At 40.8% G+C, this 15014-nt stretch overlaps 1 protein-coding gene across 1 annotated transcript in view; it reads left to right on the top strand.

Moving 5' to 3' along the window:
• The window catches only part of RIPK4 (receptor interacting serine/threonine kinase 4), a 33438-nt gene extending 18424 nt beyond the window's left edge, over positions 1-15014 (top strand). Inside the window, exons 3-9 of the mRNA XM_053312692.1 lie at positions 6026-6174; positions 8529-8578; positions 9529-9687; positions 11053-11153; positions 11276-11531; positions 12649-13815; positions 13942-15014. Coding sequence (XP_053168667.1) covers positions 6026-6174; positions 8529-8578; positions 9529-9687; positions 11053-11153; positions 11276-11531; positions 12649-13815; positions 13942-14033 — 1974 coding nt within the window. The 3' untranslated portion in view covers positions 14034-15014. The remainder of the gene's footprint in view (positions 1-6025; positions 6175-8528; positions 8579-9528; positions 9688-11052; positions 11154-11275; positions 11532-12648; positions 13816-13941) is intronic.

The raw sequence follows: 15014 nt of genomic DNA, 5'->3' as shown, positions 1-15014 counted from the left end.
CTAATGATCCCTGCTTTAACAAGTTCTACAACTAACTAAGAACTGTAGCCTTCTTCTTGTTAAAAAGTTAATTAAAAAAAGCGATGTCCATGCTGATCACACAAATGGCAACCATGTATGTGTGGATGCCATGTGTGTACTTGGGATGAGCGCCACCACAGCAGGAAGCTGCATGTGGCAGCAGAGAGCAGGTAAGAACCTGCTCTCCTCTTATTTAAATATCCTGCTCACTGCTCCCCTCCCTGAGGTGCCAAACCAGTGCACAAACCTCAGTTCTCTACTTGATTCCTGGACTATTTTGTTCTGTAGGGTTCACTTCCAACTTCACATGATTTTAATTTCAAAGTTCAGTAGAAAAATGTTCTGAAATGCTGGAAACTCAATAAACAGACTTGTGAGTATAATAAATAGAAATCTTTTACAAATCTGTAAACGTGCTTCTCCCTAAGCTTGGAGTCCACAGAAAAGCTAAACAGTAAGCTCTACTGCCAGTTCATAGCATATTATCATTTTATTTTTCAAATTTGTAGACTGCCCCAAACTTCTGTCTCTGGGTGGTCTACAAATTGCTTTGACAGTCAAGTATGATACAATTTCCAATCGAATATAATTGTTTAAAGAAAACTCTATGCATTTTCTGGAAAGCAACAAAATAAACGTCTTGACATGGATCCAAAAGCATTTCTACTATGTTTGGCTGTGCTAATTTCTCACTCCAAAAACTGGCACCAGGGGCTGGAGAGGGGGAATATACAATCGCGCCCCCCCCCCCCCACCACTTCATAAGTTGTAAAACCGGCCAGAGATGTTGTAAAGCGCCCGGAGATGTAAGTTTTGGGCTGTATAAAAATGTTTAAATAAGTAAGTAAGTGGAAGTGGCTTTGTGGAAGTGAACACAACAATCCTCTCTTCTCTTCCCTGCCACCAATTGGTATCTTCCATAGTTGTTAGCATCTGTCACCTATAAAGCTGCCACAACTTTGAGAGCCATTAACTCTCTTTAGTTGGGGAAATCCAGGTTAGTTGAAAATATCCATTTTCAGCTACCTGTTTCTTGCATGGAAAGCTTGTTGCACAGTGATTACAGCAAGCATCTTCAGAATACCAGTCTAGTTTGACATGGTTTGAAATTCAACGAGATACAAAGACTAAAATGGAACTGAGATATGAGGAGCTTTTCAAATCAAATAACACTTATCTAAATCTGATAACATGATTAGAGGGAGAGAGGGAGGCTTGGAGTAATCAAACTTGCTGACCACTACTTTTCGGGGTTCAAAGAATATGTCTGTGAAAAGCTCAAATCCCCGTGTGCGCTCATCTGTGCAATTTAATCTTAAAATTGCAAGTTGCTCTCACATGGTTGCTTAAGATCTTTGGCTTCATTTCTCCTCTTAGTGGCCATCCTTGCCTACTGTGTAGTATGTTATAGTGTTTCCATACCAGCAGCGTTAAAGATGTACAGAGGGTAAAAGCAAGGATTTTAAAACTGTGCTAATATACACGTGACCACCCAAATATCACAGCCTACCTAAAAGTGTGCAAAGTGGCTGTGCTAGATTCAGACATCTAAAATGTAGGAGAGTATTTACCATCTAAAAGGTAGGAGAATGCTGGACTAGGACCGGGAAGACCCGAGTTCAAATCCCCATTCAGCCATGGTACTTGCTGGGTGACTCTGGGCCAGTCACTTCTCTCTCAGCCTAACCTGCTTCACAGGGTTGTTGTGAGTAGAAACCTAAGTATGTAGTACACCGCTCTGAGCTCCTTGGAGGAAGAGCGGGATATAAAATGTTAATAATAATAATAACAATTTTGAGGAATATGCATAACACAATGAAATTTTAAAATTAGTCATCCAACTTTAATTACTGCAGTAGTCCTGGGCTTTTGCTCTAGAAGAGCTTCCTCCAGATTGCTTGCTCTGAAGGTGAGTTGTCAATAGGAGGAGGTTGGTCTATTCAAACTGGTTTTGAAAGCAACTTGAGTATTTTGACATCACAAATGCTGAGTAACAGCAGTGGAACCCCTTGGGCCAATAAAGGGCTCTAAAGGATTTGCGTCGGTCACCGAATGCTTCTCACTCAGTGGCTGACACTAACCCTTCTTGAAACTCACAATTTCAAAAATTGCTTTCAAAACTAGTTTGAGTGAGCCCACTTCCCATACAGGCAGAGAGAGCAGGCACAGAGTATGTAACTTGAAGTGATAGCTAGATCTGGAACAAGCTCTCTTAGAGCAATTGCTCAGGGCTTCTGCAGAATTTAAAGTTAAATCACTTTGTTATGCATATCTCTTTTGGAATCCACTGTTTACTATTGGAACCCAATATATTTTATATTCCATCTGTGATATTTGTGTGGATGTTTTGTGTTAATAGTAGCATCACCGAAAAGCTTGCAGTATTATGGAAAGTTGTATGCTTTGGTCTGTGCTTTTTTAAAAAGCCGGAATGATAAGGCTTGTCCAAGTGTGTATACAAATGGAAAAGCTCTATGTTAGTGCATGTGTTGTGAGTGGAAGATCACAGATTCATTCTCTGGCATCTTCAATAGTTAGGCTAAAAAGGGCCTTTGCCTGAGACCTTAGAGTTGTTGCCAGTCGGAAGAGACAACATGAGGCTGGATGGACCAATGAGATTTTTCTGGTATAAGACAGTGATAATTGAAACCATGATCCGTGTTTGCTTCTGACAAGCAATCACTTATTTATTCAACACAGTTCTGCTTTTGCTTCTTATCGGCATCCTCACAAAATCCTATGCATCAAAATGTTGTCTTGCATTTGGAATAAACTTAAGAATTTTTCGTGTGCTGTAATACATGGAAATCCAGCAGGCACTGAGTCACTGTTTTTGACTCTGCTTTTCTCCATGTCATGACATAGGCATACGCTTGTTAGAAGAAGGCCACTCTTAGAAGCTAATTAAAAACCCTTCTTTTAATGGCTATATTTGTGTGTGATGCATGGTTCCCATTGATTTTAACGGGAGCTATATGACTGTATTGCATTCACAGTATTAGAAACTTCAATTTCAAACCCACAAAACTCATTCTGAAATATGCCTTTTTACTAAGGTGTTGGTAACCCTCCTAGGCACAGCTGCATACATGTCAGTTATCTGAGCATTTTGGTGTGATGGAAACTTCAGCTCGAGTTCTAGCTGTTCTCTGATGGATAAGCAAGAGTTGCTTGAAATTTAGAATACAAGCGTATAACTTGGGATAGCTGAGTTGCCTAATGCCTTCTTTGTGATTGAAAAGTGAATACCTTCTGCAACCAGATGCATGCACTGAAGTTTAGACAAGGACACATGTTATTTCTGCAATAAAGCTAGTACATTCGTCTGAATACAGTCTTATGTACAGTACACAAGTTCTGCATTTTAGTGAGCTTATCAAATGGTTTCAGGGCATAGTCCAGGTCTGATATCTTTTGGGCTTAAAAAACAAACAAACCAGTTCTGCCACTATCAAGCAAAAATCAAGAAACATAACTACAATCCAAAAATTAAATTAAGAGCTTTGGCATCAAATAGTCTGTGAGAACAGCAGCAAAAATCATGACTAAATTTGGATCTTAAATGTGCATTTGGTTCTTTTGTTCTTACCTCCCTGCCTCCCCTTCCAAATTCATCTTTCAAAGTCCAATGTGTATTTTCAGTACAGTGTCAGATTTGTAAAGAAGCTCACAATGGCAACAGTTATAATACTGATGTACTGCTTCTCATGCAATTTAATGATTGGGGTCCTGCAAGGTAGAGCTTCGGCTAATAGTGATGTGCCTAAAGCCACAAAATCATGGCTGAGCAGAGATTTGAACAGCAGCTTCTACTTTAGTCACTACAGAAGCTCTTGCTTAACAGCAACCAAAACTGAAGTTAATGTGTGTCATATTTTGGAATGATTTCTCTCTCATTAACTTGTCGACATTCTCTTTCAAATAATGGTTTGTAGTGCTTATTAAAGTTTTCTGTCTTGAGCTTTCAAGGCTGACAGGTTATGTAACTAGACATTGAACCAACCCATAACCAGAAGCTTCCAAAAATTTCTCCCAACTTCCCTCCTGTTGTTAATTTTTACTTCATATCTAGTGATGCTCAAGCCAGAGCAAAATATCTCCCACCCTCACCCTGGGATGCAAGGAACTGCAGTGGGATCTTTCTGTGCTACAGGTGAAACTCGGAAAATTAGACTATCGTGCAAAAGTCCATTAATTTCAGTAATGCAAATTAAAAGGTGAAACTGATATGAGACAGACACATTACATGCAAAGCGAGATAAGTCAAGCCTTAATTTGTTATAATTGTGATGATCATGGCGTACAGCTCATGAAAACCCCAAATCCACAATCCCAGAAAATTAGAATATTACATGGAACCAAGAAGACAAGGATTGTAGAATAGAACAATATCGGACCTCTGAAAAGTATAAGCATGCATATGTATTCAGTACTTGGTTTGGGCCCCTTTTGCAGCAATTACTGCCTCAATGCGGTGTGGCATGGATGCTATCAGCCTGTGGCACTGATGAGGTGTTATGGAAGACCAGGATGCTTCAATAGCGGCCTTCAGCTCTTCTGCATTGTTTGGTCTCATGTCTCTCATCCTTCTCTTGGCAATGCCCCATAGATTCTCTATGGGGTCAGGTCAGGCGAGTTTGCTGGCCAGTCAAGCACAGTACACTGTATACTTTTCAGAGGTCCGATATTGTTCTATTGTCTTCTTGGTTCCATGTAATATTCTAATTTTCTGGGATTGTGGATTTGGGGTTTTCATGAGCTGTACGCCATGATCATCACAATTATAACAAATTAAGGCTTGACTTAGCTCGCTTTGCATGTAATGCGTCTGTCTCATATATCAGTTTCACCTTTTAATTTGCATTACTGAAATTAATGGACTTTTGCACGATATTCTAATTTTCCGAGTTTCACCTGTATGTTCTTAAATGGTTAGCAAAAACCTGGAATTTTCAGGATGTGGCACATGAGTCCCATTCTTACTCAGTGTCACCTTAGAAGTATGGAATGTTAAAAGCCCTGAGGCTGCTGGGTAGTCTCTCTTAGGAATCTTCTATATTCAGTTGGGGAGGGAAATTGGTGCATTGTGTTTTGACATTAAAGCACATCCGTGTAAACTCTTTAAGTGTTTGCTGTTACTCATAGTCCCTTCCCTGAATGTGTCCAATTGTGTTTAAAATGAGAGGAGTCTTTATTCATTCATTATTCAGGTGTATCTATCTGTAGGCTGCCTTCATCATGCTATATGGAGATATCTCATGCATTAAATCATTAATTCTGTTAACCAGTTGACTTGTGCTAACTTTGTCTGGATTATGTCCCAAGGCTGCAGCCTTGAGAGACACATGTGAGTTTTTCCTGCACTCTTGAGTGTTGTAGAAAGCCCTGGGGAAGATTATGAAATAACATACTCTGGTGTAATACATCTTTCAGCAGAAAAAGTTCTCAGAAGTAGTTTACATAGCAAAAAGAATTCCCTCTCTCAAAGTCTAAAAAGAAATATAAGGGAGATACCAGCAATAGCCACTGGAGAGATCTCATGATGGATTGAACAGGAACAGTTGCTGTTCTCCCTGTTAAATTCAAGTGAACCACTCCTTTAAAAGGTGCCTCTGTCCACTTAGTAGTGATTAATCCTTCTGGCATCTCCAATAGTGGCTAAAGGAGTGTGTATTATCATGGAAGTCAAATATAAATGCCATTTTTTATTAGCTAAACCAAAAAAACTTTGGACAGCATTGGTTTGATCTTTGCTTTTCCTAGGCTGATTCAGTTCTTAAAATCTGCTTGGCCATGTTTTTTACTAGCTTAGGTATATAAAAAGACACCTTAAAACTATTCTGGAGCCTCCAGGTTTTTTTTAATTAGCTTCACATTTTCAAATGCCAGGTGTTAACTGTAATTTGGGAATATAACAGAATAATGTAGTGAAAGAGTAAAGGTTCCAGTTAAATAGTCTCCAGAATAATAGCTGCATGTTTAATTTATGGACTTCTTGTATCAGATTTCAGATTTTGGATTAGCCAAGTGCAATGGTCTTTCTCATTCTCATGACCTCAGCATGGATGGACTCTGTGGCACTATTGCATACTTGCCTCCGGAGCGCATTAAAGAGAAGAACAGATATTTTGACACCAAGCATGATGTCTACAGGTCTGTATCTCTTACCAGTAGCCTGGCAGCAAACTTCCATTAAACTCTTGCAGGTTCTGTGGCAAATTAAGAATAGCTATTGATTACTCTTATCTCTTAAGCTATCTTGTTGCAATTGTATAACAAAACTGTATACTAGGCCAGCTGTGTAAAAACCAGTACAGCTGAAGAGATATGCTATGGTTTTGGTCCATAATATATTTGTTTGTGTGTTTAAATTCCTCCTTGTTCTTCTAGTTGTAAACTAAGCTGATTATTGCAGGAATTTCTGTATTCTTTGGGAAGTAAGGTTGGAATCTAGTTGATCGTTGTTCTGAATTTCTTTGGTGCCATCCAACTTAAGATCTTCCAGGTTACACCTTAACAGATTAAGCACATGAGAGGCACTCAAAGCAGGGTTCATGCATTGTATCACAATGCTGTTACAACACTTCTGGTTTATTCAGGGCCAGCCAAAGGCAATATTGTTAACTAGGTTAAGATGGTGGCACTTAACAGCCAAATTCAGACATAACAGGAAACTGGAGGTCCCTTCACCTCCGGTTTCCTCACCCGCATGTCCAAATTCAGGAAAATGGAGTTTGTGATGGGAAAGGACCCACCACTGCAAACTCCATTTCTGCAGCATTACATCTGAACGCTGGGACTGCAGGTTCTGCCCCACAGAACCAAAGTTGAGGGAGGAAGCTCCTCCCTCACTCCAGCCCAGTTGGCTGGGCAGGCTGTCCTCCTGTCAAGAAGGAAGCTCACACAGCAGGCTCCCCACCTCTCTCCAGTCTCACTTACTGCAGAGAGGCAGCTCTCCCAAATGTCTGAATGTAGACAAAGGAGGGGTGTGTGTGTGTGTGTGTGTGTGTGTGTGTGTGTGTGTGTGTGTGTAGAATTGCGGATCCATTGGACCACGTTATGTCTGAAGGCAGCCACAGTGTACAAGAACCCTTTTATAATCACTGGCAGCTTGCTAGTTCAACACTGCTTTCATTGTACTTGTACATTGTACTTTCATTGTACTTGAAACATGCTGAGATGTTTAAGGCCAATGATTCCCACATATGTTGGTCTCTGTTAGTTGGCTAATAGAGCCTTTTTTGTTGGTTGCAAGTAGCAGAGTGTAGGAGACTATGGAACACAATGGATGTGATCCACAAAATTGTGTTGCCTGCTGAAGATGATTGGCTAGAGTCAGTGATGCAGTTGCAAATTCAGCAATGCAGGTGCTCTCCATGACAGCCACCATAACAACACCCACCCTGGCAGCCACTCCCCATGGCTATGCCCATCTTAATGGCCACACTTCTCACATAGGAGATGCTATATGAGGGACTTTATTACAAAAAGTCAAGGATTGTGTAGACCCTAAGGAATGTACTAGAATGAATGACAGGGAATAGAATGGCCAAATGGTCATTGAATTTGGAAATTTGATGCATTACATGACCATCTGGAAGGAACCAGTGCATTTCAGTGGGCATTCCTTGTCATTTGTTTTAGGATGTCCTGACACTAGTCCACCATAAGACTTGCATGCTGACAGTCTCAGGTTCAGTCCCTGGCAGCATCTTCAGGAAAGCCTGGGAAAGACTCCTGCCTGAAACCATAGAGAGCTACTATCAATCAGTGTTGACAGTTCTGAGCTAGCATGACCAAGGTTCTGACTTGTAAAATTGAGAATTTTGTTGAAGAGTGGTATATAAATACTCATAGTAGTATAAGGCAGCTTCTAAGACAATAAGACAGTGGTAAATTGTTGGAATAGCGCATTATTTCCATATAGAAAGCCAAGGGCTTTGCTTCTCTGCTGAGATCCTAGAGGGAGAAAAGTACCAGAACTGTGTCCCTGCAGCACTACACCACTGGCTAAGGTTCAGGAAAAACAAGAGAAGATCATTCTGAATGCAATGCATAATTAACTTATAGAATTCAAACCACATGATGTTGTGGCGGCTTTAGACTTAGATGGCGTTAAAAGAATGGACAAGTTCATGGAGGACAATTCTATTTATAGCTATTAGCTGTGATAGGGAAATGGATCATGGGTCCCCAGATGTTGCCAGACTAGAGCTCCCATCATCCATAGCCACAATGCTAAAAGTGGATTGAAGATGATGGGAAATGTAGTCCAACAATATCTGGAAATCCAAGGTTGGGAATTCCTGAGCTAGATAGAGCCTGTTTTGATTTGGGTCCAGCAAAGTAGCTATTGTGATCGATCCTATTCTTAGACATTCTTGACCTTATGCTTAGAAGTCATGTTAGAATATCTGATGGCATGGCATGATTAACATTAGATAATCTTAAAAGTAAAATACTAATGCTTTTTTAAAAAATAACATGAACAAATATTTCTGTTACAGTTTTTCCATTGTTATCTGGGGAGTTCTGACACAGAAAAAGCCTTTTTCAGGTAAGCAAATAAAGATTTGTTTACATAGATATTACTTTCGGTGAGACGTATCAAACAAATCACCTCTGTTTTCTCCCATCATGATGTGGCTTGCCTTCAGTATGATCAGCCTTCATAATTGCAACATACATCTGTATTAGCTGCTTATATATTGTTCACGCCTATCAAGGATGGCTGAGAAACAGTCCAAGTTGTCACTTCTGCATTGAAAGCTAGAATGTGAAACATGGGAGGGACTAATCATCCATCAAGTCTGGTTTCTAAGTTGCTAGGGCTAGCAATATAGTCACCACTCCTGTAAAAAATAAAATAAAAAATCAGTGAAGCAATTTAGACTTTGATACTCTACAAGCAAAAAGAAGTGGCCTGCAGAAGTTGCTTGCAGGAATGTGAGATGAAAGCCGGGCCACATGTCTTCTGCCCCTGTCAGTGCTCCAAGGGTAACTAATTGGACCTTGAGCATGATAACGCATCCACAGTCTACCAAGGAAAATATAGCTGGGTGCCTCTACATGCTCTCAAGGCTAAAACTGAAGTGTGGTGTGTGGGATTTCTCAAGCTTGTAGTGCCTTTCCATTCCAAAATCAAATGCCTCTAATTAATAGTCCTCTGATTATTAATGAAAACTTTGTTTAATGTGCTTGAGCCCATAGTCATCTTTACCTAAATGGTGGAGTCCCCCATTAGTACTAGTACTAGCCAGGAAGTACTATTATGTTCCACCCAACCTGTTTACTGGGGGTTGGGGGGAAGGCTGAGAGTTGGAATGTTCCATGTGCAGCCTTCTGTTGGAGATGAGCATATTATTCTGTGTGTTTAAGTCAACAAATGGCATCATAAGACAGCACAAGTGTAGATTTCATGGTACAAAGAGAGCCTTAATCCATTGTATTGGGGTGTGAGAGTCCTTCATCTCATGGAGTTTATCATCTTGTGCTTCTCCTTTGCAGAAGAAAATAACATTCTACATATTATGGTGAAGGTAGTTAATGGCCACCGCCCAGAACTACCCACAGTTTCCAAATCCAGACCTCGTGCATGCAATAACTTGATCAAACTGATGCAAAAGTGCTGGCAAGATGACCCTAACAAGAGGCCAACATTTCAAGGTAAACATTTCTTCGAGTTCAACTAGTTGGCAATCTAGTGAGTCATTTCAGTGTTCAAGGCTCTACTAATCCTTTGCGGAACTCCACCAAAATCTTGTAAAATGATGAATAGAAAGTAAACGCAGTCCACTGTTCAGTGCAGGCAACAATATGGCAGATTTCCTCCCTACAGGGAACATGCCTGTTCATGATTAGATGGAGATGTCATGTTTATTGATCCAACTAATGCCTCAAATAGCTGTGTGGGATGGACTTTCAAATAGCCTAGCTGTGATAGCTTTGATCCAAGATGAAGCCCTAGATGCCTTGTTTCTTGATGTGTGGTCAATGGCATGAAATAGCAGTGTCCAGCTGTAATATTATTTTTTACTATTACAAATATTTATATATTGAGAAAAGCTTCCAAAGTGGTTTACATAGGTAAATAAATAATAAATAAGATAATTCCCTGTCCCCAAAAGGCTCACAATAAAAAGAAACACAAGGTACCAATAATGAAGGATGCTGTGCTGAGGTTGTAGAAGGCCATTTGTAGGAGTGCAATATAAGCAGAGAATCCTCTTTGATTAGCCTTAAAAAGCTGAACTATATATCAAAAGATCAAATCTGTATAGTCCTAAATGTGAAACAGAATTATTAAATATATGGTTAATGCTGTATATTAGTGTCCAGACAACCAAGAAAACTTTTCTGTTTCATTTACTTTTAAATATTTAGTCCTAATTTATTGCAGATGAGATTGCTTGAATAGTATTGGCAATTTTTGCTAAAAGAATAAACCAAAAGGGCTGGGGTGGAGGTTTTTGAAGAAATTCCTGTGTTGCTGCTGGGTGTGGGGGAAGAGGTACAGATTCTTCACTCAGTACACAACTACTGATCTTCCCTCGTTCTTGATGACAAAATCTGAAAAACTGCTGCATATCCTGCTAAGTTGTATAACTGGCATACTTTATTCCAGTTGAATAGGTTTAATGGTTACATAATATGGTATTTATAGTGAAGAAATTGTCCATAGATTTAAATACTTGCACAGAGGAAGTGAAGATTGTGGGAGCAGTGAGGATGGGAAGTAGCTGGCTTCTCATATTTTGTATCTTGGTAACGTATTCCAAGGACTATGGCACAAACCTGTCCTCTTAAAATGGTGTTGTGTTATGTAAAAGGACTGGTTGACCAATGTTCCAGATGGAAAGCAACTCATCCTTGAGCACCTTCTTAATGCCTGGACAAAGCAGCTAATCTCTTGTCCATCTGCTCATTATTGTGGGTGAAATATGTACACAACTGTTGTAGATGTCATACGTATTCGCTGGCCATCCCTGTTCAGCATGAATTTTATCTTTAATTTTTCTTTTTCTTTTGAAGAGATCACCTCTGAGACAGAAGATCTTTGTGAAAAACCAGAACATGAAAATAAGGAAATGATAGTTCAAGAGACTAAAAATACTCGGGAAACTTACCCTAAGGTATGTATTTTAGCAGGATATGAAGAGCAAAGGGTGCTGGATATTTCTGCTAGCCAGGAAGAAGATAATATTTGAATGACATTTTAAATGTGGGTTCTTTTCTCCACCTTCCTTTCTTCCAGGAGATGCCTGTATTGTCCCAGCTAGAGCAAGAGCCTGGTCCCACATCAGTGAAGGATTATAGCCTCTCTGAGTTGTTGTCCCAGCTGGATTCAGGAATTTCACAGACGGAAGAGCCTGAAGAGCTCAGTCGTAGTGCTTCCGAATCTAGGCTTGCTTCCAGCGACAAAAGGCTTTCAGGGGTGTCCTCTGTGGATTCGGCCTTTTCTTCCCGAGGTTCCCTGTCGCTGTCATTTGAGAGAGAGAATTCTGGAACAGGTAAGCCTGTTATGGTTGTGTGGAGCAAGACTGGGCAGACAAATCTGAGGGAGGCTGGAGTGAGGGGGAAGAAGTGGTGGTTACTCATGTCCCATATTAAAGCTAACTTTGCTAAGAGACATCCTCTCAAACAGTGACTGATCTGACAAAGCTATTTTCTTGGCATGATTTCTGGCTATGTGATTGCTTTGATGTGTTGCAGGTGCCTATCAATTGTTGCTCACCACCTCCTGGGTGATCTGATGTTTCAGAGGCTTTCCAGGAGGTGGTAAGCCATGATCTTGAATCAAGACTCTTGCTGAATTGGCCACTGCCTCCAAAATGGTTATCTGATTTCATCCTGTTAGTTTATCCATCTAGTTGATAGTGAATCAACTATCAGGGATTCTGTCTAGGCTTTAAACCTTTAAACCCCTCGCTTGGGGGTGAGTTCACACAGTCTAGATTCCTCCATCCTGACTTTTCCCAGGGATGCAGTACTGTAGAGAATGTATTGCATGACCTGGGTTACACTTTTCTTCTTCCAGCCACCGGCATCCCAGTACTATCTACTGGGTAAGTGAAGTTATAGCTGAAAAGTCCAATCATGTTACATCGTCTACATGAATTTTTCAAGACAGTTTGAGCACATGACATGGCCAAATGCTTAACTGACTCTAAATGTTTGTACTGAAGTCTAGAATACTTACAGTATTTGCACTTAAGGATTTAAGAGGATGTGTGTTGGAGTCTTCAACATGGACAAACAATTGCTTTTGAGTTTCTTTTGAAATTCAAGAGGATTTCACACAAAGTATTGTCATTTAAAAATCTAAGCAGCAAGCCGATAATCTGGTAACCCACAACATGGGTGGTACAATCCAGATGGGATAGGGACATGCAGAAACCTGCTGAAGTGCAAAAATGGGGCAGGGGGAGTAGGGGTGTGGCAGGGAAGAGAGGAAAGCTGCACTTCTTGCACTTCTGACTTTGTGCTCAGCTGTCAAATTGTGAAGATGAGAAGGGGGTTACCACGCTTTTCTCTAGCAAGGCTCTTGTGTGCCTAATGTCTGGCAGCAGTTCGAATAGTAAAAGTTGGATTGTAATGGGAGTTTGCTGTTGCGTTTTGTTTCTCCAGATACTGGTATAACAGATATCCAGAAAAGAAAGCTGGCTGAGGCGATCACATCTGGAGACACTGGCAAACTGATGAAGATCCTTCAGCCTCAGGATGTTGACCTTGTTTTCGATGGGAATTCAAGCCTTCTGCATTTGGCTGTTGAAGCAGGCCAAGAAGAATGCGTCAAGTGGCTCCTTCTATATAACGCCAACCCCAATCTGACCAACAAGAAGGGTTCTACACCCCTCCATGTGGCTATAGAGAAAAAGAACAAAAGTATTGTTGAGCTGCTTCTGGCAAGGAAAATTAATGTGAATGCTAAAGATGAGGACCAGTGGACAGCACTTCATTTTGCTGCCCAGAACGGGGATGAGTTGAGCACAAGAACACTGCTTGAGAAGAATGCCTTGCTGAATGAAGTTGACTTTGAAGGAAGAGCTCCCATCCATATTGCCTGCCAGCATGGCCAAGAGAACATTGTACGCATCTTCCTGAGAAAAGGAGTTAATGCAGATGTCAAAGGGAAGGACGACTGGGTGCCTCTGCATTATGCTGCCTGGCAAGGTCACCTGTCCATTGTAAAGCTTCTAGCCAAGCAGCCTGGTGTCAACGTGAATGCGCAGACAATGGATGGAAGAACCCCTCTGCACCTGGCAGCCCAGAGAGGGCATTATAGAGTAGCTCGTATCCTTGTTGAGCTGCAGTCAGACATCAATATTAAAAATGTGTTCCTTCACACTGCTCTCCATGTAGCTGCGGAAACTGGCCACACCAGTACTTCAAGGCTGCTTCTCAACCGAGGTGCAGATGTAGAAGCGGCAACAGCAGAAGGCTATACTGCACTCCACCTAGCAGCTCGCAATGGCCACTTATCAACGACCAAGCTGTTGATTGAAGAAGGCGCGGATATCCTGGCCAGGGGTCCTTCCAGCAGGACGGCACTTCATCTTGCTGCTGAAAATGGACATGATGAAGTAGTTGAGGAACTTGTCAGTTTGGGAAATGTAAATGACCCTGATGAGGAAGGATTGGTAGCTCTGCATCTGGCTGCAAAAGGGGGACACACGCACACAGTTGAGATTTTATTAAGGCATGGTGCCCTTCCTGATATGAAGAGCTTTGCCTTTCAGACCCCACTGCAACTGGCTAAGCAGATGGGAAACAGTGCTGTCGTCACATTACTTGGTGAGACATAGGTGAACAGATATTGCTTGTTTGTCTGTCGTCTTTCCACTGAGGCTGTGGGGGCTTAACTTTAAGGGAGTTTCCTCTGACTGCTACTGTGGCATATGCCTCTGCTTAAATTTGCAGGCAAATATGAAATTCTATCCAAGCAGAAGCTACTTGTTGACGAAGCCATGCAGTCTAATGAGCCGAGTGAGTGTGGAGCCAGAAGATCCTGAGCACAGTCGGACACTTTCCTATAAGGTGGTGTTGAGCAAGCCATATGTAAAGATGATGGACAGATCCTTCCCCTTCTCCTTTGGTACAAAGGGACTTCATTCGCCCTAGAGATAGATGGTGTGAGGAATAACTTCGTTAAAGGCTAAATGGATGCTTGTCTCTTTCAATTTAGAGTCCAATATCAAATATTTCAATCATTTGTGCATTCAGACACTTCTTAGAATGTCACACTAGAATATTTTTTAAACTTTATTTTCCCCGGTGTGCTTCCATGGTGCACAAGTCAATACAAAAATTAGCAATTGTTGGGGGGAAATATGTATTCTTGGAGTAGTTGTCATTGTATGGATGACTATCAAAATCTGTTTCATGAATGCACAAGAGATTCTTTAAAAAGAACGTAGAAATCCTGATTTCAGAGCCACACATTTCTTCTTCTCAATCAGTTTTCCATGGTTGTGATGAGCTAGTGCTTGCCATAAGATCTGCAAGTATCTGAATGTTAATTGAAGGGAGTGTTGCATAAAAATTCATTTCTGTTATACAACTGCTTGTGGATATGTGTGATGTTGATAGAGAGAGGTGTGTGTGTGTGTGTGTGTGTGTGTGTGTGTGTGTGAGAGAGAGAGAGGGAGAACTGAAGTGCAAGGTGTGTGTGTATGTTAAAGCTGGACGACTGATTTTTGTAAACTGTGTATGCAAGTCTGGAAATTTCCTATGTAACAGTTTGGAAATTTCTGAAGAGCAGTCTTAAATGGTGTAGATTATTGAACCACATGTACAGTGCCTTCTAATTGAACTAACTGTGTTGGCTAACTAATATAAAGATATACTGTGTATATAGTATTCAGTCCATTTGTATGTCCTTTTCTACTTCAGAAAACTGAACTCTTTAGATCTGGGTATGTTTTAATACACCTTTCTAAATGTTCATTATTTTCAAGTGTGACCTGTTTTATCAATAAAATAGTTCTGCTTTA

Source organism: Hemicordylus capensis, chromosome 3, assembly GCF_027244095.1.
Source record: "Hemicordylus capensis ecotype Gifberg chromosome 3, rHemCap1.1.pri, whole genome shotgun sequence".
Taxonomy (NCBI): domain Eukaryota; kingdom Metazoa; phylum Chordata; class Lepidosauria; order Squamata; family Cordylidae; genus Hemicordylus; species Hemicordylus capensis.
This window is presented reverse-complemented; position numbering and strand designations above follow the sequence as displayed.